At 38.5% G+C, this 21,916-nt stretch overlaps 1 protein-coding gene across 1 annotated transcript in view; it reads right to left on the bottom strand.

Moving 5' to 3' along the window:
• KDM4C (lysine demethylase 4C) overlaps positions 1 to 21,916 on the bottom strand; it is a 1,488,570-nt gene that overhangs the window by 225,917 nt on the left and 1,240,737 nt on the right. The window contains exon 17 of the mRNA XM_053702565.1: positions 6,417 to 6,472. Coding sequence (XP_053558540.1) covers positions 6,417 to 6,472 — 56 coding nt within the window. The remainder of the gene's footprint in view (positions 1 to 6,416; positions 6,473 to 21,916) is intronic.

Below are 21,916 nucleotides of genomic sequence, written 5' to 3'. Positions count from 1 at the left end.
TTTGTGAACATTAGTGGGACTGGGGAAGTTGTAGACACTTCATTTTTTTGAGCCAGCGCTGCAATTTCCACAAATAGTTTTCCTGACTGCTTTTGCTTGTTTGTACTTTGCTCCTCCACCTGCCTATCTGTGCTCACTGCTCAGTGGCGTGTGGAGCAGTGGAGTCACTCACTGCTGTGCTGTCTCTCTAATCGGGAACTGGGAAATCATGAGGGGGATGCCTGGCACCTGACCGCATGACTGTCTGACACTGTCTCTAAAGCGAAGGAGCCACTTATGATGCCCACCAGACCGGTACAGTTACGGTACACTAAGTTCACACTGAAGAGGTAGGAGGGGAGGGCAGGTGGGGGTCTTGGGGTGGGCAGAGAGCAGAGGTGCTTGGCCATAAGAAGCGGTAGACACGCGGCCCGGGGCTGTGCACTGACAGACTTGGAACAGAGTCAGAGAGCAGAATTTTCATAGTTTGCGCGCCTAAACCTTTTCTTTAGTGATTTATTTTTAGAGTGCTCTGTTTATCTTTCATTTAATGCTCTGCTGAGCCAGGGAGCATCTCTAGGCATGAGCTTTATAATTAATGCAGTGCAGTTTACATGTGTGTGTGTCTGAGTGTTTTTGTGTGTGTGTGTGTCTGAGTGCTTTTGTGTGTGTGTGTCTGAGTGTTTCTGTGCGTGTGTCTGAGTGTGTTTCCGAGTGTTTGTGTGTGCATCTGAGTGTGTTTTTAAGTGTGTCTGAGTGTTTGTATGTGTGTGTGCCTGTGTTTTTGTGTTTGTGTGTGTCTGCTTTCTGGGGGGAGGGGGGGGTGACACCATAACGTACCGCACCCAGTGACACCAACCCTAGTGACGCCACTGACGATGCAACCCCAAACATTAAAGCTAATCCTACAGCAACATCTTACTTTAATCTGGGTTTAATCAGAATCCCTTTCATTGATGGCAGGTGTATGCTATTTACCTACAGGAATGATTTAGATTGGTTTACTGTGAATGCTGCTAAAGCCCCCATTATTTTTTTAAATGTTCCTAATACTTAACTATTTTTCCCCCCTCTGGATTTTTGTTTGTTGGAAGATCCCATTACAGATTTAAAAAGTCTGACATTTATTTTGTTGTTATTTCTGTCTTTACATTTCAAAAACATGCAATTTCATAAGGGTGTGTAGACTTTTTATACGTAGCATATGAAGCTATTGTATGATCCATTTTCTTTTGAGTTAAATACTTTTTTCTAGGGCACACTATTCCAACTTGTTCGGAAGTAGGCTGAATTTTCTTATACCAGAGGTATCCCCAAATCATCAAACATTGTATGCATCTCTAAAACAAATTCTGTGTGTATGACAATGTTTTAGAGCTCATGGATGTGTATATTTAAAACAATGAATGCAATAATAATAATGCAAATGTCCTAAAACAAAACTAAATTCATTATCTTTTGCATTTCTTTGTTAAATATTACTTGCGGAATGTGGTTCTTATAACCAGCATTCTTCTTTTCTTTAAGGTACATAACACTGGTCGCAATGAAAAAGCTAAATTATATAATTTAACAAGAAAACACAATTTAGAAATAACTGGTTCTTGATGCAAAAATAGCTGGTGCATCTGTTCAGAAGAGAGGAGCAGATTTGTTTTCTTAAATAACTTCTAAAACATTAATTATTTGCCAAACTATTTCTGGGTTTTTACTAAACTAGAGAGATTAAGAAGTCATGATATTCTTTTAGAACTAATAAAGGCAATACGCTGGGGTATGATAAGGTGCACAGCGACATTGACAAAGGAGTTTCATTAGCTCCAATAAGTATGTGACATAGTGCATCTCAAAAGAAATGCATGTTTTGTTAAACCAAAATAAACAGGAGTAAATAATATGCCTTTGTATTGAAAATAACAGGAACAAAACGGCATCTAGACATATTTTATAATGGAAGGTTGGCCTACAAAGAGCAAAACTAATTATTGTTACTGGAGTTTCAAACAAGCTTCAAAAAGAAATCACAGAAAACAGTAGAATACGGTAAATGTACAAAGGATAAAATAACTATTCAACTGATGCCAGACATCCCATATAGTAATTAAGTAGATATGTAGTCTCTCATCCTCTATAACGAGGGTCCAACACTAGATTAAAAACAGTTTGAGACAAAAGAAACCAACATTATTAGCTGGCACTTCAATCTGGGGAACAACATATTTGGCTTTAATCTCATACATCTCCCCCAAATATCCTAATTTGCGCTCACCAACATTTCTCATCCACGTATGAATGCATGTAACATCTGAGCCATTTAAAGTGGAAGAGGAGCACGATTTCCCCCAACCTCAGCTGACGTAAACATAAATAATACATGTTGGGGGTTAAAAAGCACCAAAAGGCTTTAAACATAGCCATTTCACTTTGCTTTAGTGTGGGCAGTCAACATTGTGGCCTACAGTATTTAGGTTTGGCATCCCAGGGTGACATTCTTGATATATTGGCCTCTAGTTATCAAGCCGTCAACCGCAAATTCGCTGGAATTCCGCAGCGTATTTGTGGCGAGGCTGATTCGCCTTAGTTATCAACCCCTACTGCCCGGCAAAAGTAGAATCTAGTGACGTAAACTTCGATCCGCTGGACTCAGTCCGACACAGATCGATGCTTATGTAACTACAGATGTTCTGAACGCAAGTTCAGCACAATCTGACTACTTTTGGTAGTTATCAAACTACTAGCAGGTACGCTCGCCACTATTCCGGGCCAGCTTACCTGGATTTCAATCCGCCGCGATCCCATAGGAATCAATGGGAGTCTGACCATAGCGAAAGCTCATGTTCGCTGCTGCTCGATCTAATTGATTCCTAGGGGAAGCGTCTGCACCTAACACCCTAACATGTACCCCGAGTCTAAACACCCCTAATCTGCCCCCCCTACACCGCCGCAACTAAATAAATGTATTACCCCCTAAACCGCCGCTCCCGGACCCCGCCGCCACCTACATTATACATATTAACCCCTAATCTGCCGCCCCCTATACCGCCGCCACCTAAATAAACTAATTAACCCCTATCCTGCAGATACCGGACCCCGCTGCAACTAAATTATTTAACCCCTAAACCACCGCTCCAGGACCTCGCCGCCACCTATATTAAACTTATTAACCCCTATCCTGCCCCCCCAATACCGCCGCCACCTATATTAAAATTATTAACCCCTAAACCTAAGTCTAACACTAACCCTAACCCCCCCTAACTTAAATATTATTTTAATAATTTTAAATAAAAATTACTATTATTAACTAAATTATTCCTATTTAAAACTAAAGACTTACCTATAAAAGAAACCCTAAGATAGCTACAATATAACTAATAATTATATTGTAGCTATTTTAGGATTTATATTAATTTTACAGGCAACTTTGTATTTATTTTAACTAGGTACAATAGCTATTAAATAGTTAATAACTATTTAATAGCTACCTAGTTAAAATAATTACAAAATTACCTGTAAAATAAATCCTAACCTAAGTTACAATTAAACCTAACACTACACTATCATTAAATAAATTACCTACAATTACATTAAATAAACTAAACTATAGTACAAAAAAAAACAAACACTAAATTACAGAAAATAAAAAAGAATTACAAGAAGTTTAAACTAATTACACCTAATCTAAGCCCCCTAATAAAATAATAAAGCCCCCCAAAATAAAAAAATGCCCTACCCTATTCTAAATTACCAAGTAACCAGCTCTTTTACCAGCCCTTCAAAGGGCTTTTTGCGGGGCATTGCCCCAAAGTAATCAGCTCTTTTACCTGTAAAAAAATACAACCCCCCCAACGTTAAAACCCACCACCCACATACCCTTACTCTAACCCACCCAAACCCCCCTTAAATAAACCTAACACTAACCCCCTGAAGATCATCCTACCTTGAGCCGTGTTCACCCAGCCGGGCCGAAGTCTTCATCCGATGGGGCAGAAGAGGACATCCAGACCGACAGAAGTCTTCATCCTATCCGGGCAGAAGAGGACATCCGGACCGGCAGACATCTTCATCCAAGCGGCATCTTCTATCTTCATCCATCCGACGAGGAGCGGCTCCATCTTCAAGACCTCCGGCGCGGAGCATCCTTCCTGGCCGACGGACTAACGACGAATGCCTGGTCCTTTAAATGATGTCATCCAAGATGGCATCCCTCGAATTCCGATTGGCTGATAGGATTCTATCAGCCAATCGGAATTAAGGTAGGAAACATATGATTGGCTGATGCAATCAGCCAATCAGATTGACGTTCAATCTGATTGGCTGATTGCATCAGCCAATAGGATTTTTCCTACCTTAATTTTTCCTACCTTAATTCCGATCGGCTGGTCTTGAAGATGGAGCCGCTCCTCGTCGGATGGATGATAGAAGATGCCGCTTGGATGAAGATGTCTGCCGATCCGGATGTCCTCTTCTGCCCGGATAGGATGAAGACTTCTGCCGGTCTGGATGTCCTCTTCTGCCCCATCGGATGAAGACTTCGGCCCGGCTGGGTGAACGCGGCTCAAGGTAGGATGATCTTCAGGGGGTTAGTGTTAAATTTATTTAAGGGGGGTTTGGGTGGGTTAGAGTAGGGGTATGTGGGTGGTGGGTTTTAATGTTGGGGGGGGTTGTATTTTTTTTACAGGTAAAAGAACTCATTACTTTGTGGCAATGCCCCCAAAAAGCCTTTTTAAGGGCTGGTAAAAGAGCTGGTTACTTGGTAATTTAGGATAGGGTAGGGCATTTTTTTTATTTTGGGGGGCTTTATTATTTTATTAGGGGGCTTAGATTAGGTGTAATTAGTTTAAACTTCTTGTAATTTTTTTTTATTTTCTGTAATTTAGTGTTTGTTTTTTTTGTACTATAGTTTAGTTTATTTAATTGTATTTAATTTTAGGTCATTGTAGGTAATTTATTTATTTATTGATAGTGTAGTGTTAGGTTTAATTGTAACTTAGGTTAGGATTTATTTTACAGGTAATTTTGTAAGTATTTTAATTAGGTAGCTATTAAATAGTTAATAACTATTTAATAACTATTGTACCTAGTTAAAAAAAAAATACAAAGTTGCCTGTAAAATAAATATAAATCCTAAAACAGCTAAAATATAATTATTAGTTATATTGTAGCTATATTTAGGTTTATTTTACAGGTAAGTATTTAGTTTAAATAATTTAGTTAATAATAGTAATTTTTATTTAGATTTATTAAAATAATATTAAAGTTAGGGGGGTGTTAGTGTTAGACTTAGGTTTAGGGGTTAATAAGTTTAATATAGGTGGCGTCGGGGTCCGGGAGCGGCGGTTAAGGGGTTAATTTGTTTAATGTAGATTGCGGCGGTGTAGTGGGGGGCAGGATAGGGGTTAATAGGTATGATGTAGGTGGCGGCGGGGTCCGGGAGCGGCGGATTAGGGGTTAATACATTTATTATGGTTGCGGCGGGGTCCAGGAGCGGCGGTTTAGGGGGTAATAAGTTTATTTAGTTGTGGGGGGCTCCGGGAGCGGCGGTTTAGGGGGTAAAACAGTGTAGTTTAGTGTGGGTGCTTAGTGACAGGCTATCAAAAAAGCTGCGAAGAAGCCGATGAGCAGCGAGATCGATGACTGTTAGTTAACAACATCCGCTGCTCATCGCTCTCTACTTGGTGCGCGGCTTCTTGACAGCTTTTTTTGATAACTTTGGCGAACGTATTTAGGTCCGCGACGGCGATGGTAGGCGAGCTTAGGCGAGCGTATTGGGCCGGCGAATGCAGCTAAGTAGACGGCTTCATAACTAGAGGACGATGGCTCTACAGGAATCTAACAATATAAAAATCCAGAGATGGCTAACAGTTATATTACCAAGGGACAAAGAAACAGACATTATAATATAAAACTAAACATGTCTCAATTATAGTAGTGAGATCCATTAAGGGACATTAAACCATTTGAGATTTGAATAAAACATTTATGTGTAATAAAAACATTCTTTCAAATATATTTTCATTATTTATTTTTCCCCCTTTTCCCTGTACTTTTACTCTAAAAACTCAGGGCATTCCAAATTATCGATGGGCGAGCGATAATGAAACCTATGTTTTCTTTGTCTAATCTCTTATGCTAAGAAAGTGTGCAACAATGATTGTGCGGAATAAAACATTGCTAACGGGACTTTAAACCATTGGATAATGGAAACCAAGGTGTCAACATGGCTGTGCCTGTTACGTTCTAGAAACTAAAGTACTTTATATAAACTAAAACTTAGCTCTTATTTCTTCAATATTTAAACAATATTCCTTAAAATACATCTACATACCGGGTTAAACTTTTATATGAATACATTATTATATCTATAATTTATTTCTTGAGTAACATCCCTTTAAATACTGAATTCAAGAAAATGTTTGTTGCCTAACTTCATGACTTACTTGTTGTCAGTAGTTTGTTTTAACGCACCTCCTCTTAAATTGCAGAGACAGCATTCCTAAAGGGGAAAAAAGTAAATAAATGATAAACACATGAATAAACACAAGTCTACTGGAGCATCAGCTCGCTGTGTATTGAAAAGCAAATTCGAAATCTATAAATCATAAAGCTGCCTGCCCTGTTCATTATTTTTAGTAGAATAAAATTGTTTTCTAATGGTTCTTTTACAAAACATCAGTTAAAGTAATGTCAATACAAAACGGCTTCCTGAATATGTCTTCGAACACAGAAAAAAATGCTTTTCGCTTTCATCGGCATGCTCTGTAACACAGTCAGATTTATTTTTAATAACTTGCAAATAGTACCTTGGTGCTTTAGCCTGATGGAAAAAGCAAAAAAAAAACCATAGTGACAAAAAACATAATTTTACTTACAAATGTACAATTGCATATGCTACTAGAAGTTATACCAACCTATCTGTATTTATACATGTTGTCCTTTTCACTGGTTAGATCTCTCAATAAACCGTTGAAGGTTGTCTCAGCACAATGGAATTAAAGAGTTCACAGAATGCCAAATTGTATAAAACTATTGTTCAGCCAATGGGGGATATTTATCAAAAGTCTGGCGGACTTGATCCCACAGTGCGGATCACGTCCGCCAGACCTCGCTGAATGCGGAGAGCAATACGCTCTCCATATTTAGCATTGCACTAGCAGTTCTTGTGAGCTGCTGGTGCAACGCCACCCCCTGCAGATTTGTGGCCAATCGGCCGTCAGCAGAGAGGTGTCAATCAACCCGATCGTACTCGATTGGGTTGATTTTCGGCTATGTCTGGCCACCTGCTCAGAGCAGGCGGACAGGGTTATGGAGCAGCGGTCTTTAGACCGCTGGTTCATAACTGGTGTTTCTGGGCTCGCCAGAATCACGGGCACTCGAGCTCCTTCCGGAGCTTGATGAATGGGCCCCAATATATATTCCTATCCAGCTGATCATCTGTTTTTGTGTGTGCTATTGTGGTTTGATTAAGCATTTTCTAATTAAGAGGCATCATAATCAGTGATATGTTAAAATATCAGACACAATACTATCCTTACTCCATCATACCAAAAAACATTAGCAGAATGCCTAAAATCATGATTTTAACCCCTTATCTGCTGAGCCATTTCCAACCAGGGCTGAGCAGTTTGGGAGTTTTAGATGCTGCTCACATTGAAGCCTTTCACTTTTCATTGAGAAACCTGCACATACCAGCACCCTGCAGATTTAAACTATACCCTTTTTTCTATATATATCATATACACACATCTATAACAAGATGTTTTTTAATAAAGGTTGCAAATAATTGTGTTTTTTTTTTTCTAAACTCTATAGTGAAAAGAAGAAGGGGTTGTCCTTATATAAATTAGGGCCTTTGGGTGCATATACATTACTTTGATGTGTGCATGTTGGGGCTACAATTAGCCTCTACTCAAATAAATGCACAAGGGGTCTTGTGGGTTTAAAAACAAATCTCTTATGATTCAGGTAGAGCATGTAATTTTGAACAACTTTACAATTTACTTTTATTAAATTTGCATCATTCTCTTGGAATCCCATTTTAAAGGAGCAGCTTTTCACTATTTGGAGCTAGCTGAACACATCTGGTAAACCAATGACAAGAGGCATTTATGTGCAGTCACCAATCAGCAGCTAGCTCCCAGTAATGCATTTCTGCTCCTCAGCCTACCTAGGTATGCTTTTCAGATAAGGATACCCAGAGAATGAAGCAAATTAAATAACAGAAGTAAAATGGAAGTTGTTTAACCCCTTAAAGACAGAGGACGTACCAGGTACGTCATAGAAAAAACTTCCCTTAATGACAGTTGACGTACCTGGTACGTCCTCTGTTGTCTAAAGTGCTGGAAGCGATCTAGATCGCTTCCAGCTGCTTACAAGGTATTGTAGTGATGCCTCAATATTGAGGCATCACTACAATCCCCCATTTTACATACCGATGCAGAAAGGGCCACCCTGTGGCCCCATCTGCATCGGCTATGTATGTTTTACCATTAGTTGCCTGGTTGGGTGCTGCATTTATGTAATATGTCACCTTATTATTGCAAGTAATACCCGATCTCTCTTTATTTCTGTTTTCTGCCGGTCCGGCGGTTGTGGCTGGGTGGGACGGTGGGGGCGTGTGCGCGTGCGTGCGCGCGCAAAATTTACAGCCCACTAAAATAAAAAAAAAAAAGATCGATCTAGATGCAGTGGCATCTTTGTTCTTTAATAAGGGATCTGGGAGGGGGAGGGTTGAATATTATTTAGGGGGGCCAGCTACACTACAGCAAACATATATTTTATATTAAAAAACTTAAAAAAAACTATTTTGGGGGGCAAATTGGGTACTGGCAGACAGCTGCCAGTACCCAAGATGGCGGTATATAGACAGAGGGGGAGGGTTAGAAAGATGTAAGGGGGGATCAGGGAGGTTGTGGGGTAAGGGGGGATCTATCACTGCAGACTTTATGCCAAAAAATAAAAAAAAATAAAAAAAATATTTTTATTTCAGTACTGGCAGACTTTCTGCCAGTACTTAAGATGGCGGTGACAATTGTGAGGTGGGGAGGGAAGAGAGCTGTTTGAGGGGGGTCAGGGGGGGATCAGGGGGTGGGATGTGTCAGGTGGGAGGCTGATCTCTACACTAAAGCTAAAAATTAACCCCACAAGCTACCTAATTAACCCCTTAACTGCTGGGCATATTACAAGTGTGGTGCGCAGCAGTATTTAACGGCCTTATTATTACCAAAAAGCAACACCAAAGCCATATATGTCTGCTATTTCTGAACAAAGGGGATCCCAGAGAAGCATTTACAACCATTTGTGCCATAATTGCACAAGCTGTTTGTAAATAATTTCAGTGATAAACCTAAAATTGTGAAAAATTTAAGTTTTTTTTTTTATTTGATCGTATTTGGCGGTGAAATGGTGGCATGAAATATACCAAAATGGGCCTATATCAATAATTTGGGTTGTCTACTACACTACACTAAAGCTAAAATTAAACCTAAAAGCTCCCTACAAGCTCCCTAATTAACCCCTTCACGGCTGAGCATAATACACGTGTAGTGTGCAGCGGCATTTAGCGGCCTTCTAATTACCAAAAAGCAACGCCAAATCCATATAGGTCTGCTATTTCTGAACAAAGGGGATCCCAGATAAGTATTTACAACCATTTATGCCATAATTGCACAAGTTGTTTGTAAATAAATTCAGCGAGAAACCTAAAGTTAGTGAAAAAAATTGTGAAAAAGTCAACAATTTTTTTTATTTGATCGCAATTGGTCGGTGAAATGGTGGCATGAAATATACCAAAATGGGTCTAGATCAATGCTTTGGGATGTCTTCTAAATATAAATATATACATGTCAAGGGATATTCAGGGATTCCTGAAAGATATCAGTGTTACAATGTAACTAGCGCTAATTTTGAAAAAAAGTGGTTTGGAAATAGCAAAGTGCTACTTGTATTTATGGCCCTATAACTTGCAAAAAAAGCAAAGAACATGTAAACATTGGGTATTTCTAAACTTGGGACAAAATTTAGAAACTATTTAGCATGGGTGTTTTTTGGTGGTTGTAGATGTGTAACAGATTTTGGGGGTAAAAGTTAGAAAAAGTGTGTTTTTTTCCATTTTTTCCTCATATTTTATCATTTTTTTTTTAGTAAATTATAAGATATGATGAAAATAATGGTATCTTTAGAAAGTCCATTTAATGACGAGAAAAACGGTATATAATATGTGTGGGTACAGTAAACGAGTAAGAGGAAAATTACAGCTAAACGCAAACACTGCAGAAATGTAAAAATAGCCATTATCATTAAGGGTAAGAAAATTGAAAAATGGTCCGGTCATTAAGGGGTTAAACTCACATGCGGTGTCTGAATCATGAAAGAAAAAACATAATTTATGTAAGAACTTACCTGATAAATTCATTTCTTTCATATTAACAAGAGTCCATGAGCTAGTGACGTATGGGATATACATTCCTACCAGGAGGGGCAAAGTTTCCCAAACCTTAAAATGCCTATAAATACACCCCTCACCACACCCACAAATCAGTTTAACGAATAGCCAAGAAGTGGGGTGATAAGAAAAAAAGTGCGAAGCATATAAAATAAGGAATTGGAATAATTGTGCTTTATACAAAAAAATCATAACCACCCCAAAAAAAGGGTGGGCCTCATGGACTCTTGTTAATATGAAAGAAATGAATTTATCAGGTAAGTTCTTACATAAATTATGTTTTCTTTCATGTAATTAACAAGAGTCCATGAGCTAGTGACGTATGGGATAATGACTACCCAAGATGTGGATCTTTCCACACAAGAGTCACTAGAGAGGGAGGGATAAAATAAAGACAGCCAATTCCTGCTGAAAATAATCCACACCCAAAATAAAGTTTAATGAAAAACCTAAGCAGAAGATTCAAACTGAAACCGCTGCCTGAAGAACTTTTCTACCAAAAATTGCTTCAGAAGAAGAAAATACATCAAAAAGGTAGAATTTAGTAAAAGTATGCAAAGAGGACCAAGTTGCTGCTTTGCAGATCTGGTCAACCGAAGCTTCATTCCTAAACGCCCAGGAAGTAGATACTGACCTAGTAGAATGAGCTGTAATTCTCTGAGGCGGAATTTTACCCGACTCAACATAGGCAAGATGAATTAAAGATTTCAACCAAGATGCCAAAGAAATGGCAGAAGCTTTCTGGCCTTTCCTAGAACCGGAAAAGATAACAAATAGACTAGAAGTCTTACAGAAAGATTTCGTAGCTTCAACATAATATTTCAAAGCTCTAACAACATCCAAAGAATGCAACGATTTCTCCTTAGAATTCTTAGGATTAGGACATAATGAAGGAACCACAATTTCTCTACTAATGTTGTTGGAAATCACAACTTTAGGTAAAAATTCAAAAGAAGTTCGCAACACCGCCTTATCCTGATGAAAAATCAGAAAAGGAGACTCACACGAAAGAGCAGATAATTCAGAAACTCTTCTAACAGAAGAGATGGCCAAAAGGAACAAAACTTTCCAAGAAAGTAATTGAATGTCCAATGAATGCATAGGTTCAAACGGAGGAGCTTGAAGAGCTCCCAGAACCAAATTCAAACTCCAAGGAGGAGAAATTGACTTAATGACAGGTTTTATACGAACCAAAGCTTGTACAAAACAATGAATATCAGGAAGAATAGCAATCTTTCTGTGAAAAAGAACAGAAAGAGCAGAGATTTGTCCTTTCAAAGAACTTGCGGACAAAACCTTATCCAAACCATCCTGAAGAAATTGTAAAATTCTCGGTATTCTAAAAGAATGCCAAGAAAAATGATGAGAAAGACACCAAGAAATATAAGTCTTCCAGACTCTATAATATATCTCTCTGGATATAGATGTACGAGCCTGTAACATAGTATTAATCACAGAGTCAGAGAAACCTCTTTGACCAAGAATCAAGCGTTCAATCTCCATACCTTTAAATTTAAGGATTTCAGATCCTGATGGAAAAAAGGACCTTGAGACAAAAGGTCTGGTCTTAACGGAAGAGTCCACGGTTGGCAAGAGGCCATCCGGACAAGATCCGCATACCAAAACCTGTGAGGCCATGCCGGAGCTACCAGCAGAACAAACGAGCATTCCTTCAGAATCTTGGAGATTACTCTTGGAAGAAGAACTAGAGGCGGAAAGATATAGGCAGGATGATACTTCCAAGGAAGTGAAAATGCATCCACTGCCTCCGCCTGAGGATCCCGGGATCTGGACAGATACCTGGGAAGTTTCTTGTTTAGATGAGAAGCCATCAGAACTATTTCTGGAAGTTCCCACATTTGAACAATCTGAAGAAATACCTCTGGGTGAAGAGACCATTCGCCCGGATGCAACGTTTGGCGACTGAGATAATCCGCTTTCCAATTGTCCATACCTGGGATATAAACCGCAGAGATTAGACAGGAGCTGGATTCCGCCCAAACCAAAATTCGAGATACTTCTTTCATAGCCAGAGGACTGTGAGTCCCTCCTTGATGATTGATGTATGCCACAGTTGTGACAATGTCTTATCTGAAAACAATGAACAACTCTCTCTTCAGAAGAGGCCAAGACTGAAGAGCTCTGAAAATTGCACAGGGTTCCAAAATATTGATCGGAAATCTCACCTCCTGAGATTCCCAAACCCCTTGTGCCGTCAGATACCCCCACACAGCTCCCCAACCTGTAAGACTCGTATCTGTTGAGATTATAGTCCAGGTCGGAAGAACAAAGAAGCCCCCTGAACTAAACGATGGTGATCTGTCCACCATGTCAGAGAGTGTCGAAAAATCGGTTTAAAGATATTAATTGAGTTATCTTTGAGTAATCCCTGCACCATTGGTTCAGCATACAGAGCTGAAGAGGTCGCATGTGAAAACGAGCAAAGGAGATCGCATCTGATGCGGCAGTCCTAAGATCCAACATTTCCATGCATAAGGCTACCAAAGGGAATGATTGTGACTGAAGGTTTTGACAAGCTGATATCAATGTTAAACTTCTCTTGTCTGACAAGGACAGAGTCATAGACACTGAATTTATCTAGAAACCTAAAAAGGTTACCCTTGTCTGAGGAATCAATAAACTGATTGGTAAATTGATCCTCCAACCATGAACTTGAAGAAACAACACAAGTCGATTCGTATGAGATTCTTCGAAAATGAGAAGACTGAGCAAGTACCAAGATATCGTCCAAATAAGGAAATACCAAAACCCTATTCTCTGATTACAGAAAGAAGGGCACCGAGAACCTTTGAAAAAAATTCTTGGAACTGAGGCTAGACCAAATAGTAGAGCCACAAAACTGGTAATGCTTGTCTAAAAAGAGAATCTCAGACACTAAAAGTGATCTGGATGAATCGGAATATGCAGATACACATCCTGTAAATCTATTGTAGACATATAATGCCCTTGCTAAACAAAAGGCAGGATAGACCTACAGTAACCATCTTGAATGTTGGTATCCTAACATAACGATTCAATAATGATAGATCCATAACTGGTCTGAAGGAATTGACCTTCTTTGGTACAATGAAGAGATAAAATAAAACCCCAGCCCCTGTTCCAGAACTGGAACTGACATAAATACTCCAGCCAACTCTAGATCTGAAACACATTTCAGAAATGCTGAGCCTTGCTGTGTCAATTGGGACACGGGAAAGAAAAGAATCTCTTAGCAGGAGGCCTTAACTTGAAGCCAATTCTGTACCTTCCTGAAACAATGTTTCTGAAACCAGAGATTAAGAACGGAATTGATCCAAATTTCTTTGAAGAAAACGTAATCTGCCCCATACCAGCTGAGCTGGAATAAGGGCCGCACCTTCATAGGTACTTAAGAGCTGGCTATAGGATTCTATAAGGCTTGGATATATTCCAAACTGGAAATAGTTTCCAAACTGATACCGCTCCTGAGGATGAAGGATCAGGCTTTTGTTCCTTGTTGTGAGGAAAGGAACGAAATGATTATTTACCCTGGAAAGAAAGGGAAAGCAAAGTTGACTTAGAAGACATGTCAGCATTCCAAGTTTAATCCATAAAGCTTTTCTAGCTAAAATAGCTAGAGACATATACCTGACATCAACTCTAATGATATCAAAAGATGGTATCACCAATAAAATTATTAGCATGTTATAGAATAATAATAATGCTATAAAATTATGATCTGTTACTTGTTGCGCTAAAGCATCTAACCAAAAAGTTGAAGCTGCAGCAACATCCGCTAAAAATATAGCAGGTCTAAGAAGATTACCTGAACATAAGTAAGCTTTTCTTAGAAAGGATTCAATTTTCCTATCTAAAGGATCCTTAAATGAAGTACTATCTGCCATAGGAATAGTAGTACATTAGCAGGAGTAGAGACAGCCCCATAACCTTAGGGATTTTTGTCCCAACAAACTCTAATCTGTCAGATGGCACAGGATATAATTTGCTTAAACGTCTAGAAGGAGTAAATAAATTACCCAAATTATTCCATTCCCTGGAAATTACTTCAGAAATAGCATCAGGGAGATAAAACACTTCTGGAATAACTACAGGAGATTTAAAAACCTTATTTAAACGTTTACATTTAGTATCAAGAGGACCAGTATCCTCTATTTCTAATGCAAATAACACTTCTTTAAGTAAAGAACGAATAAATTCCATCTTGAACAAATACAAAGATTTATCAGCATCAACCTCTGAGACAGAAACCTCTGAACCAGAAGAACCATTATCAGTATCAGAATGATGATGTTCATTTAAAAATTCATCTGAAAAAAAGAGAAGTTTTAAAAGACTTTTATGTATACTAGAAGGAGAAATAACAGACATAGCCTTCTTAATGGATTTAAAAAATAAAATCTCTTATGTTATCAGGAACACTCTGAAAATTAGATGTTGACGGACAGCAACAGGTAATGTAACAGTACTAAAGGAAATTTTATCTGCATTAATAAGTTTGACATGACATGCAATACAAATAACAGCTGGAGAAACAGATACCAAAAGTTTATAGCAGACTTAGCTTGGTAGCTCCAGCACTGTGCAGTGATTTTCCTGTAGTAACTTCTGACTCAGTTGCAACGTGGAACATCTTGCAATATGTAAAAGAAAAAAACAACATATAAAGCAAAATTGATCAAATTCCTTAAATGACAGTTTCAGGAATGGGAAAAAATGCCAGTGAACAAGCTTCTAGCAACCAGAAGCAATAAATAATGAGACTTAAATAATGTGGAGACAAAAATGACGCCCATATTTTTTTTAGCGCCAAAAAAGACGCCCACATTATTTGGCGCCTAAATGCTTTTGGCGCCAAAAATGACGCCACATCCGGAACGCCGACATCTTTGACGCAAAATAACGTCAAAAAATGACGCAACTTCCGGCGACACGTATGACGCCGGAAACGGAAAATAATTTTTGCGCCAAAAAAGTCCGCGCCAAGAATGACGCAATAAAATGAAGCATTTTCAGCCCCCGCGAGCCTAACAGCCCACAGGGAAAAAAGTCAAATTTTTAAGGTAAGAAAAAATATGATAATTCAATGCATAATCCCAAATATGAAACTGACTGTCTGGAAATAAGGAAAGTTGAACATTCTGAGTCAAGGCAAATAAATGTTTGAATACATATATTTAGAACTTTATAAATAAAGTGCCCAACCATAGCTTAGAGTGTCACAGAAAATAAGACTTACTTACCCCAGGACACTCATCTACATGTTTGTAGAAAGCCAAACCAGTACTGAAACGAGAATCAGTAGAGGAAATGGTAAATATAAGAGTATATCGTCGATCTGAAAAGGGAGGTAAGAGATGAATCTCTACGACCGATAACAGAGAACCTTATGAAATAGACCCCGTAGAAGGAGATCACTGCATTCAATAGGCAATACTCTCTTCACATCCCTCTGACATTCACTGCACGCTGAGAGGAAAACCGGGCTCCAACTTGCTGCGGAGCGCATATCAACGTAGAATCTAGCACAAACTTACTTCACCACCTCCCTTGGAGGCAAAGTTTGTAAAACTGATTTGTGGGTGTGGTGAGGGGTGTATTTATAGGCATTTTAAGGTTTGGGAAACTTTGCCCCTCCTGGTAGGAATGTATATCCCATACGTCACTAGCTCATGGACTCTTGTTAATTACATGAAAGAAAGGTAGGGTTATATTTCCTGGTGAGGACATGTGTCATCATGTGCAATTAAGGGGTTAAAGCAAGTCAATAAGCCTGTTGAAAGACACTTTTCCCAATTGATAGCTCCAGATAGCTCATTGGACAACACAATTATGATTTTGTTTATGCTTAGGTCACATTTACATAAGCATACTAATTTCCTTTTTGTAAATCTTAAAAATCATACGTTTTAATATTTTAAGCCATAATAAAAAATTCTAATTAATTATCAAATATATTCCACTTCATGTTTAAAGGGATAAGGTACTGTAAAATTGGTTTCCATTAATGTACTCACAAATACTTGTTATAGTAGCTGCAGAATATAAAATGAATGGAAAATGTATCCTTTATGGTTATTTTTGTATATGAAAAAGCTATCCTTGCTGATTGAAGCCTCAGTCCATTGTTCTCAAAAACATGCTCATATAAATGGTATCGATCCAAACTTTCCAGCACCAGGGAGCAGTGATGGTGTGCCAGCTCAGAAGGTAATGCATAGTATCCTCCAGCAACAAATCACCAACAAAAACGAGCAGCACCACCAGTCTCTTCAACAGATTTATTAAAGCTTATGCAGCTTAAAAAGCCAGACCACAAAACATACAACGTTTCGGAGCTAAGGACTAGGTCTGAAACATTGTATGTTTTGTGGTCTGGCTGTTTAAGCTGCATAAGCTTTAATAAATCTGTTGAAGAGACTGGTGGTGCTGCTCACATAAATGGTGTGAGCCTGCAGAAATAGCAGCCGTCTTAATCTTACCTATATCTACACATTAAAGGGCCATAATACCCACATGTTTAAACACTTGAAAGTGATGCAGTATAGCTGTAAAAAGGAAAATATCACCTGAACATTTCTAAAGAAAGATATTTTACCTCAAAAATTCCTCAGTAGCCACATCCCATTGTAAAGGACTTCTAAGCAGCAAATCAGTATGTCTGTCCCGGGACAGCGGAAGGAGCGAGCTTATGTGCACTCGCATCTTATTTCCCTATTCAGCTTAAGGAAGTTTACAATGAAATCTTATGAGAGTTAAGTGAAATCTCATGAGATCACAGTAAAAGAGTTCATGACCTCAGCTCTGTTGATGCTGATTGGCTGCTGTTCATTTCTTCAATTTTTTTTTTTTTTTACCTGCAGCTGAGCATCAGTTGATTATAACTTTTTACACAGAACTTACTCTGCTGAGCTGTGGAAATTGTGAGGTAAAATCTGTTCCTTTTTTACATAGAGATGCTCAGGTGATATTTTCCTGTCAGCTTTTTACAGCTATACTGCATTAGTTTCAAGCGATTTAGCATATGAGTATTATGTCCCTTTACGGTTTCCTTATCTTATCTCTCTGTCAATAAAGAATGTCCAATACTTATAGACCACAATTGAAAAGGAAAATGTTATTACCTATATATTTCACCACCTCTGGGAACATGATTGCTCCTTGCTACCTCTTTCAAAAGCACTATTTTAAATGATGAAATAAAGGTAAAGGTGCTATTTATAAACAATGTTGTACACTCCAGTGTATAAAACAGATAATTGGAACAATAAAACTTAAGTAAAATGTACAGTGCCTTGTCCATTTAGTGCCTTTAATGCTCTGTTCATACTGTCTTACGTTTCTTAAAAGAAGAAATCAGGGATGCTCCTCCCTACTACAAACACCTCTTAGAAACATAGAAACATAGAATTTGACGGTATATAAGAACCAAAAAGGCCCATCAAGTCTACCCATATTACATGTTACTTTTTCATTAGGATAGCCTTATGCATGTCCCAGGCATTTTTAAATTCATTTACAGTCTTTGGCCTAGATTTAGAGTTTGGCGGTAGCCATCAAAACCAGCGTTAGAGGCTGGTATTTGGAGTCAGTCATTAAAGAGTCTAACGCTCACTTTGCAGCCGCAACTTTTCCATACTGCAGATCCCCCTACGCAATTTGCGTATCCTATCTTTTCAATAGGATTTTCCTAACGCCGGTATTTAGAGTCTTGGCTGAAGTGAGCGTTAGAACTCTAACGACAAAACTCCAGCCGCAGAAAAAAAACAGGAGTTAAGAGCTTTTTGGGCTAACGCCGGTTCATAAAACTCTTAACTACTGTGCTCTAAAGTACACTAACACCCATAAACTACCTATGTACCCCTAAACCAGGGTCCCCCCACATCGCCGCCACTATAATACATTTTTTTAACCCCTAATCTGCCGACCGTACACCACCGCCACCTACGTTATACTTATGTACCCCTAATCTGCTGCCCCTAACACCGCCGACCCCTATATTATATTTATTAACCCCTAATCTGCCCCCCTCAACGTCGCCGACACCTACCTACACTTATTAACCCCTAATCTGCTGACCGGACCACACCGCTACTCTAATAAATGTATTAACCCCTAAAGCTAAGTCTAACCCTAACACTAACACCCCCCTAAGTTAAATATAATTTAAATCTAACAAAATAAATTAACTCTTATTAAATAAATTATTCCTATTTAAAGCTAAATACTTACCTGTAAAATAAACCCTAATATATCTACAATATAAATTATAATTATATTGTAGCTATTTTAGGATTAATATTTATTTTACAGGCAACTTTGTATTTATTTTAACCAGGTACAATAGCTATTACATAGTTAATAACTATTTAATAGCTACCTAGTTAAAATAATTACACAATGACCTGTAAAATAAATCCTAACCTAAGTTACAATTAAACCTAACACTACACTAGCAATAAATTAATTAAATAAAATACCTACAATGATCTACAATTAAACCTAACACTACACTATCAATAAATTAATTAAATAAAATACCTACAAATAAATACAATTAAATAAACTAACTAAAGTACAAAAAATAAAAAAGAACTAAGTTACAAAAAATAAAAAAATATTTACAAACATTAGAAAAATATTACAACAATTTTAAACTAATTACACCTACTCTAAGCCCCCTAATAAAATAACAAAGCCCCCAAAATAAAAAAAATGCCCTACCCTATTCTAAAATTAAAATGGAAAAGCTCTTTTACCTTACCAGCCCTTAAAAGGGCCATTTGCGGGGCATGCCCCAAAGAATGGCTCCGATGTCTTGATCCAAGCCCAAGCGGGGGGCTGAAGACATCCATCCTCCGGCTGAAGTCTTGATCCAAGCGGGCAGAAGAGGACATCCGGACCGGCAAACATCTTAATCCAAGCCACATCTTCTATGTTCTTCCATCCGATGACGACCGGCTCCAACTTGAAGACCTCCAGCGCGGATCCATCCTTTTCTTCCGACGCCAAGATGGCGTCCCTCGAATTAAGGTAGGAAAATTCTGATTGGCTGATGGAATCAGCCAATCAGAATCAAGTTCAATCAGATTGGCTGATCCGATCAGCCAATCAGATTGAGCTTGCATTCTATTGGCTGATCGGAACAGCCAATAGAATGCGAGCTCAATCTGATTGGCTGATCGGATCACCCAATCGGATTAAACTTGAATCTGATTGGCTGATTCCATCAGCCAATCAGAATATTCCTACCTTAATTCGAGGGACGCCATCTTGGATGACGTCCCTTAAAGGAACCTTCATTCGTCGTCTAGTCGTCGGAAGAAGAGGATGGATCCGCGCTGGAGGTCTTCAAGATGGAGCCGGTCGTCATCGGATGGAAGAACATAGAAGATGCGGCTTGGATGAAGATGTTTGCCGGTCCAGATGTCCTCTTCTGCCCGCTTGGATCAAGACTTCAGCCAGAGGATGGATGTCTTCAGCCCCCCGCTTGGGCTTGGATCAAGACATCGGAACCAGGACGGATCGGTGTGATACCCGGTGTGGTGAAGATAAGGTAGGAAGATCTTCAGGGGCTTAGTGTTAGGTTTATTTAAGGGGGTTTGGGTTAGATTAGGGGTATGTGGGTGGTGGGTTGTAATGTTGGGGGGTATTGTATGTTTTTTTTCTCCAGGCAAAAGAGCTGAATTCTTTGGGGCATGCCCCGCAAATGGCCCTTTTAAGGGCTGGTAAGGTAAAAGAGCTTTTCTATTTTAATTTTAGAATAGGGTAGGGCATTTTTTTATTTTGTTATTTTATTAGGGGGCTTAGAGTAGGTGTAATTAGTTTAAAATTGATGTAATATTTTTCTAATGTTTGTAAATATTTTTTTATTTTTTGTAACTTAGCTCTTTTTAATTTTTTTTTACTTTAGTTAGTTTATTTAATTGTATTTATTTGTAGGTATTTAATTTAATTTATTTATTGATAGTGTAGTGTTAGGTTTAATTGTAGATAATTGTAGGTATTTTATTTAATTAATTTATTGCTAGTGTAGTGTTAGGTTTAATTGTAACTTAGGTTAGGATTTATTTTACAGGTAATTTTGTAATTATTTTAACTAGGTAACTATTAAATAGTTATTAACTATTTAATAGCTATTGTACCTGGTTAAAATAATTTCAAAGTTGCCTGTAAAATAAATATTAATCCTAAAATAGCTACAATATAATTATAATTTATATTGTAGCTATATTAGGGTTTATTTTACAGGTAAGTATTTAGCTTTAAATAGGAATAATTTATTTAATAAGAGTTAATTTATTTCGTTAGAATAAAATTATATTTAACTTAGGGGGGGTGTTAGGGTTATGGTTAGACTTAGCTTTAGGGGTTAATACATTTATTATAGTAGCGGCGAGGTCCGATCGGCAGATTAGGGGTTAATAATTGTAGGTAGGTGGCGGCGACGTTGGGGGCGGCAGATTAGGGGTTAATAAATATAATATAGGGGTCGGCGATGTTAGGGGCAGCAGATTAGGGGTACATAGGGATAATGTAGGTTGCGGCGGTGTACGGAGCGGCAGATTAGGGGTTAATAATAATATGCAGGTGTCAGCGATAGCGGGGGCAGCAGATTAGGGGTTAATAAGTGTAAGGTTAGGGGTGTTTAGACTCAGGGTACATATTAGAGTTTTAGGTGCAGACTTAGGAAGTGTTTCCCCATAGGAAACAATGGGGCTGCGTTAGGAGCTGAACGCTGCTTTTTTGCAGGTGTTAGGTTTTTTTTCAGCTCAAACTGCCCCATTGTTTCCTATGGCGGAATCGTGCACAAGCACGTTTTTGAAGCTGGCCGCGTCCGTAAGCACCGCTGGTATCGAGAGTTGCAGTGGCGATAAATTATGCTCTACGCTCCCTTTTTGGAGCCTAACGCACTGAAAACGCAGCCATTCTGTGAACTCTAAATACCAGCGGTATTTAAAAGGTGCGGGGAAAAAAAAGCATGCGTTAGCTGCGCGGGTCGTTACCGACAAAACTCTAAATCTAGCCATTAGTGTTTACCACCTCAAATGGAAGTTTAATCCATGAATCCACCACCCTTTCTGTAAAAAAATGCTTCCTCAAATTTCTCCTGAATCTGCTACCCTCTAATTTTAGATTGTGACCCCTTGTTTTTGCATTTATTTTTTTTTATTAAATCCCTTCATATATTTGAAGGTTTCTATCATGTCACCTCTTTCCCTTCTTTCTTTGTACGTTTTATATTTTAGACCATGTACCATTTTAGTAGCCCTCCTTTGGACAGCTTCTAGTTTATTTATATCTTTCCAAAGATATGGTTTCCAGAACTGTACACAGTATTCCATATTTGGTCTAACTAATGATCTGTAAAGTGGCATAACAACCTTGCTATTTCTGCTACTAAAACCTCTTCCAATGCAACCAAGCATTTGACTGGCCTTTGCTGGCTGTACTGCTGCATTGTGTACCAAATTTTAAATCATCTGAAATAATAATTCC

Source organism: Bombina bombina, chromosome 2, assembly GCF_027579735.1.
Source record: "Bombina bombina isolate aBomBom1 chromosome 2, aBomBom1.pri, whole genome shotgun sequence".
Classification (NCBI taxonomy): Eukaryota; Metazoa; Chordata; class Amphibia; order Anura; family Bombinatoridae; genus Bombina; species Bombina bombina.
The sequence above is the reverse complement of the archived record's forward strand: the minus strand, read 5'-3'. Positions and strand labels throughout refer to the sequence as shown.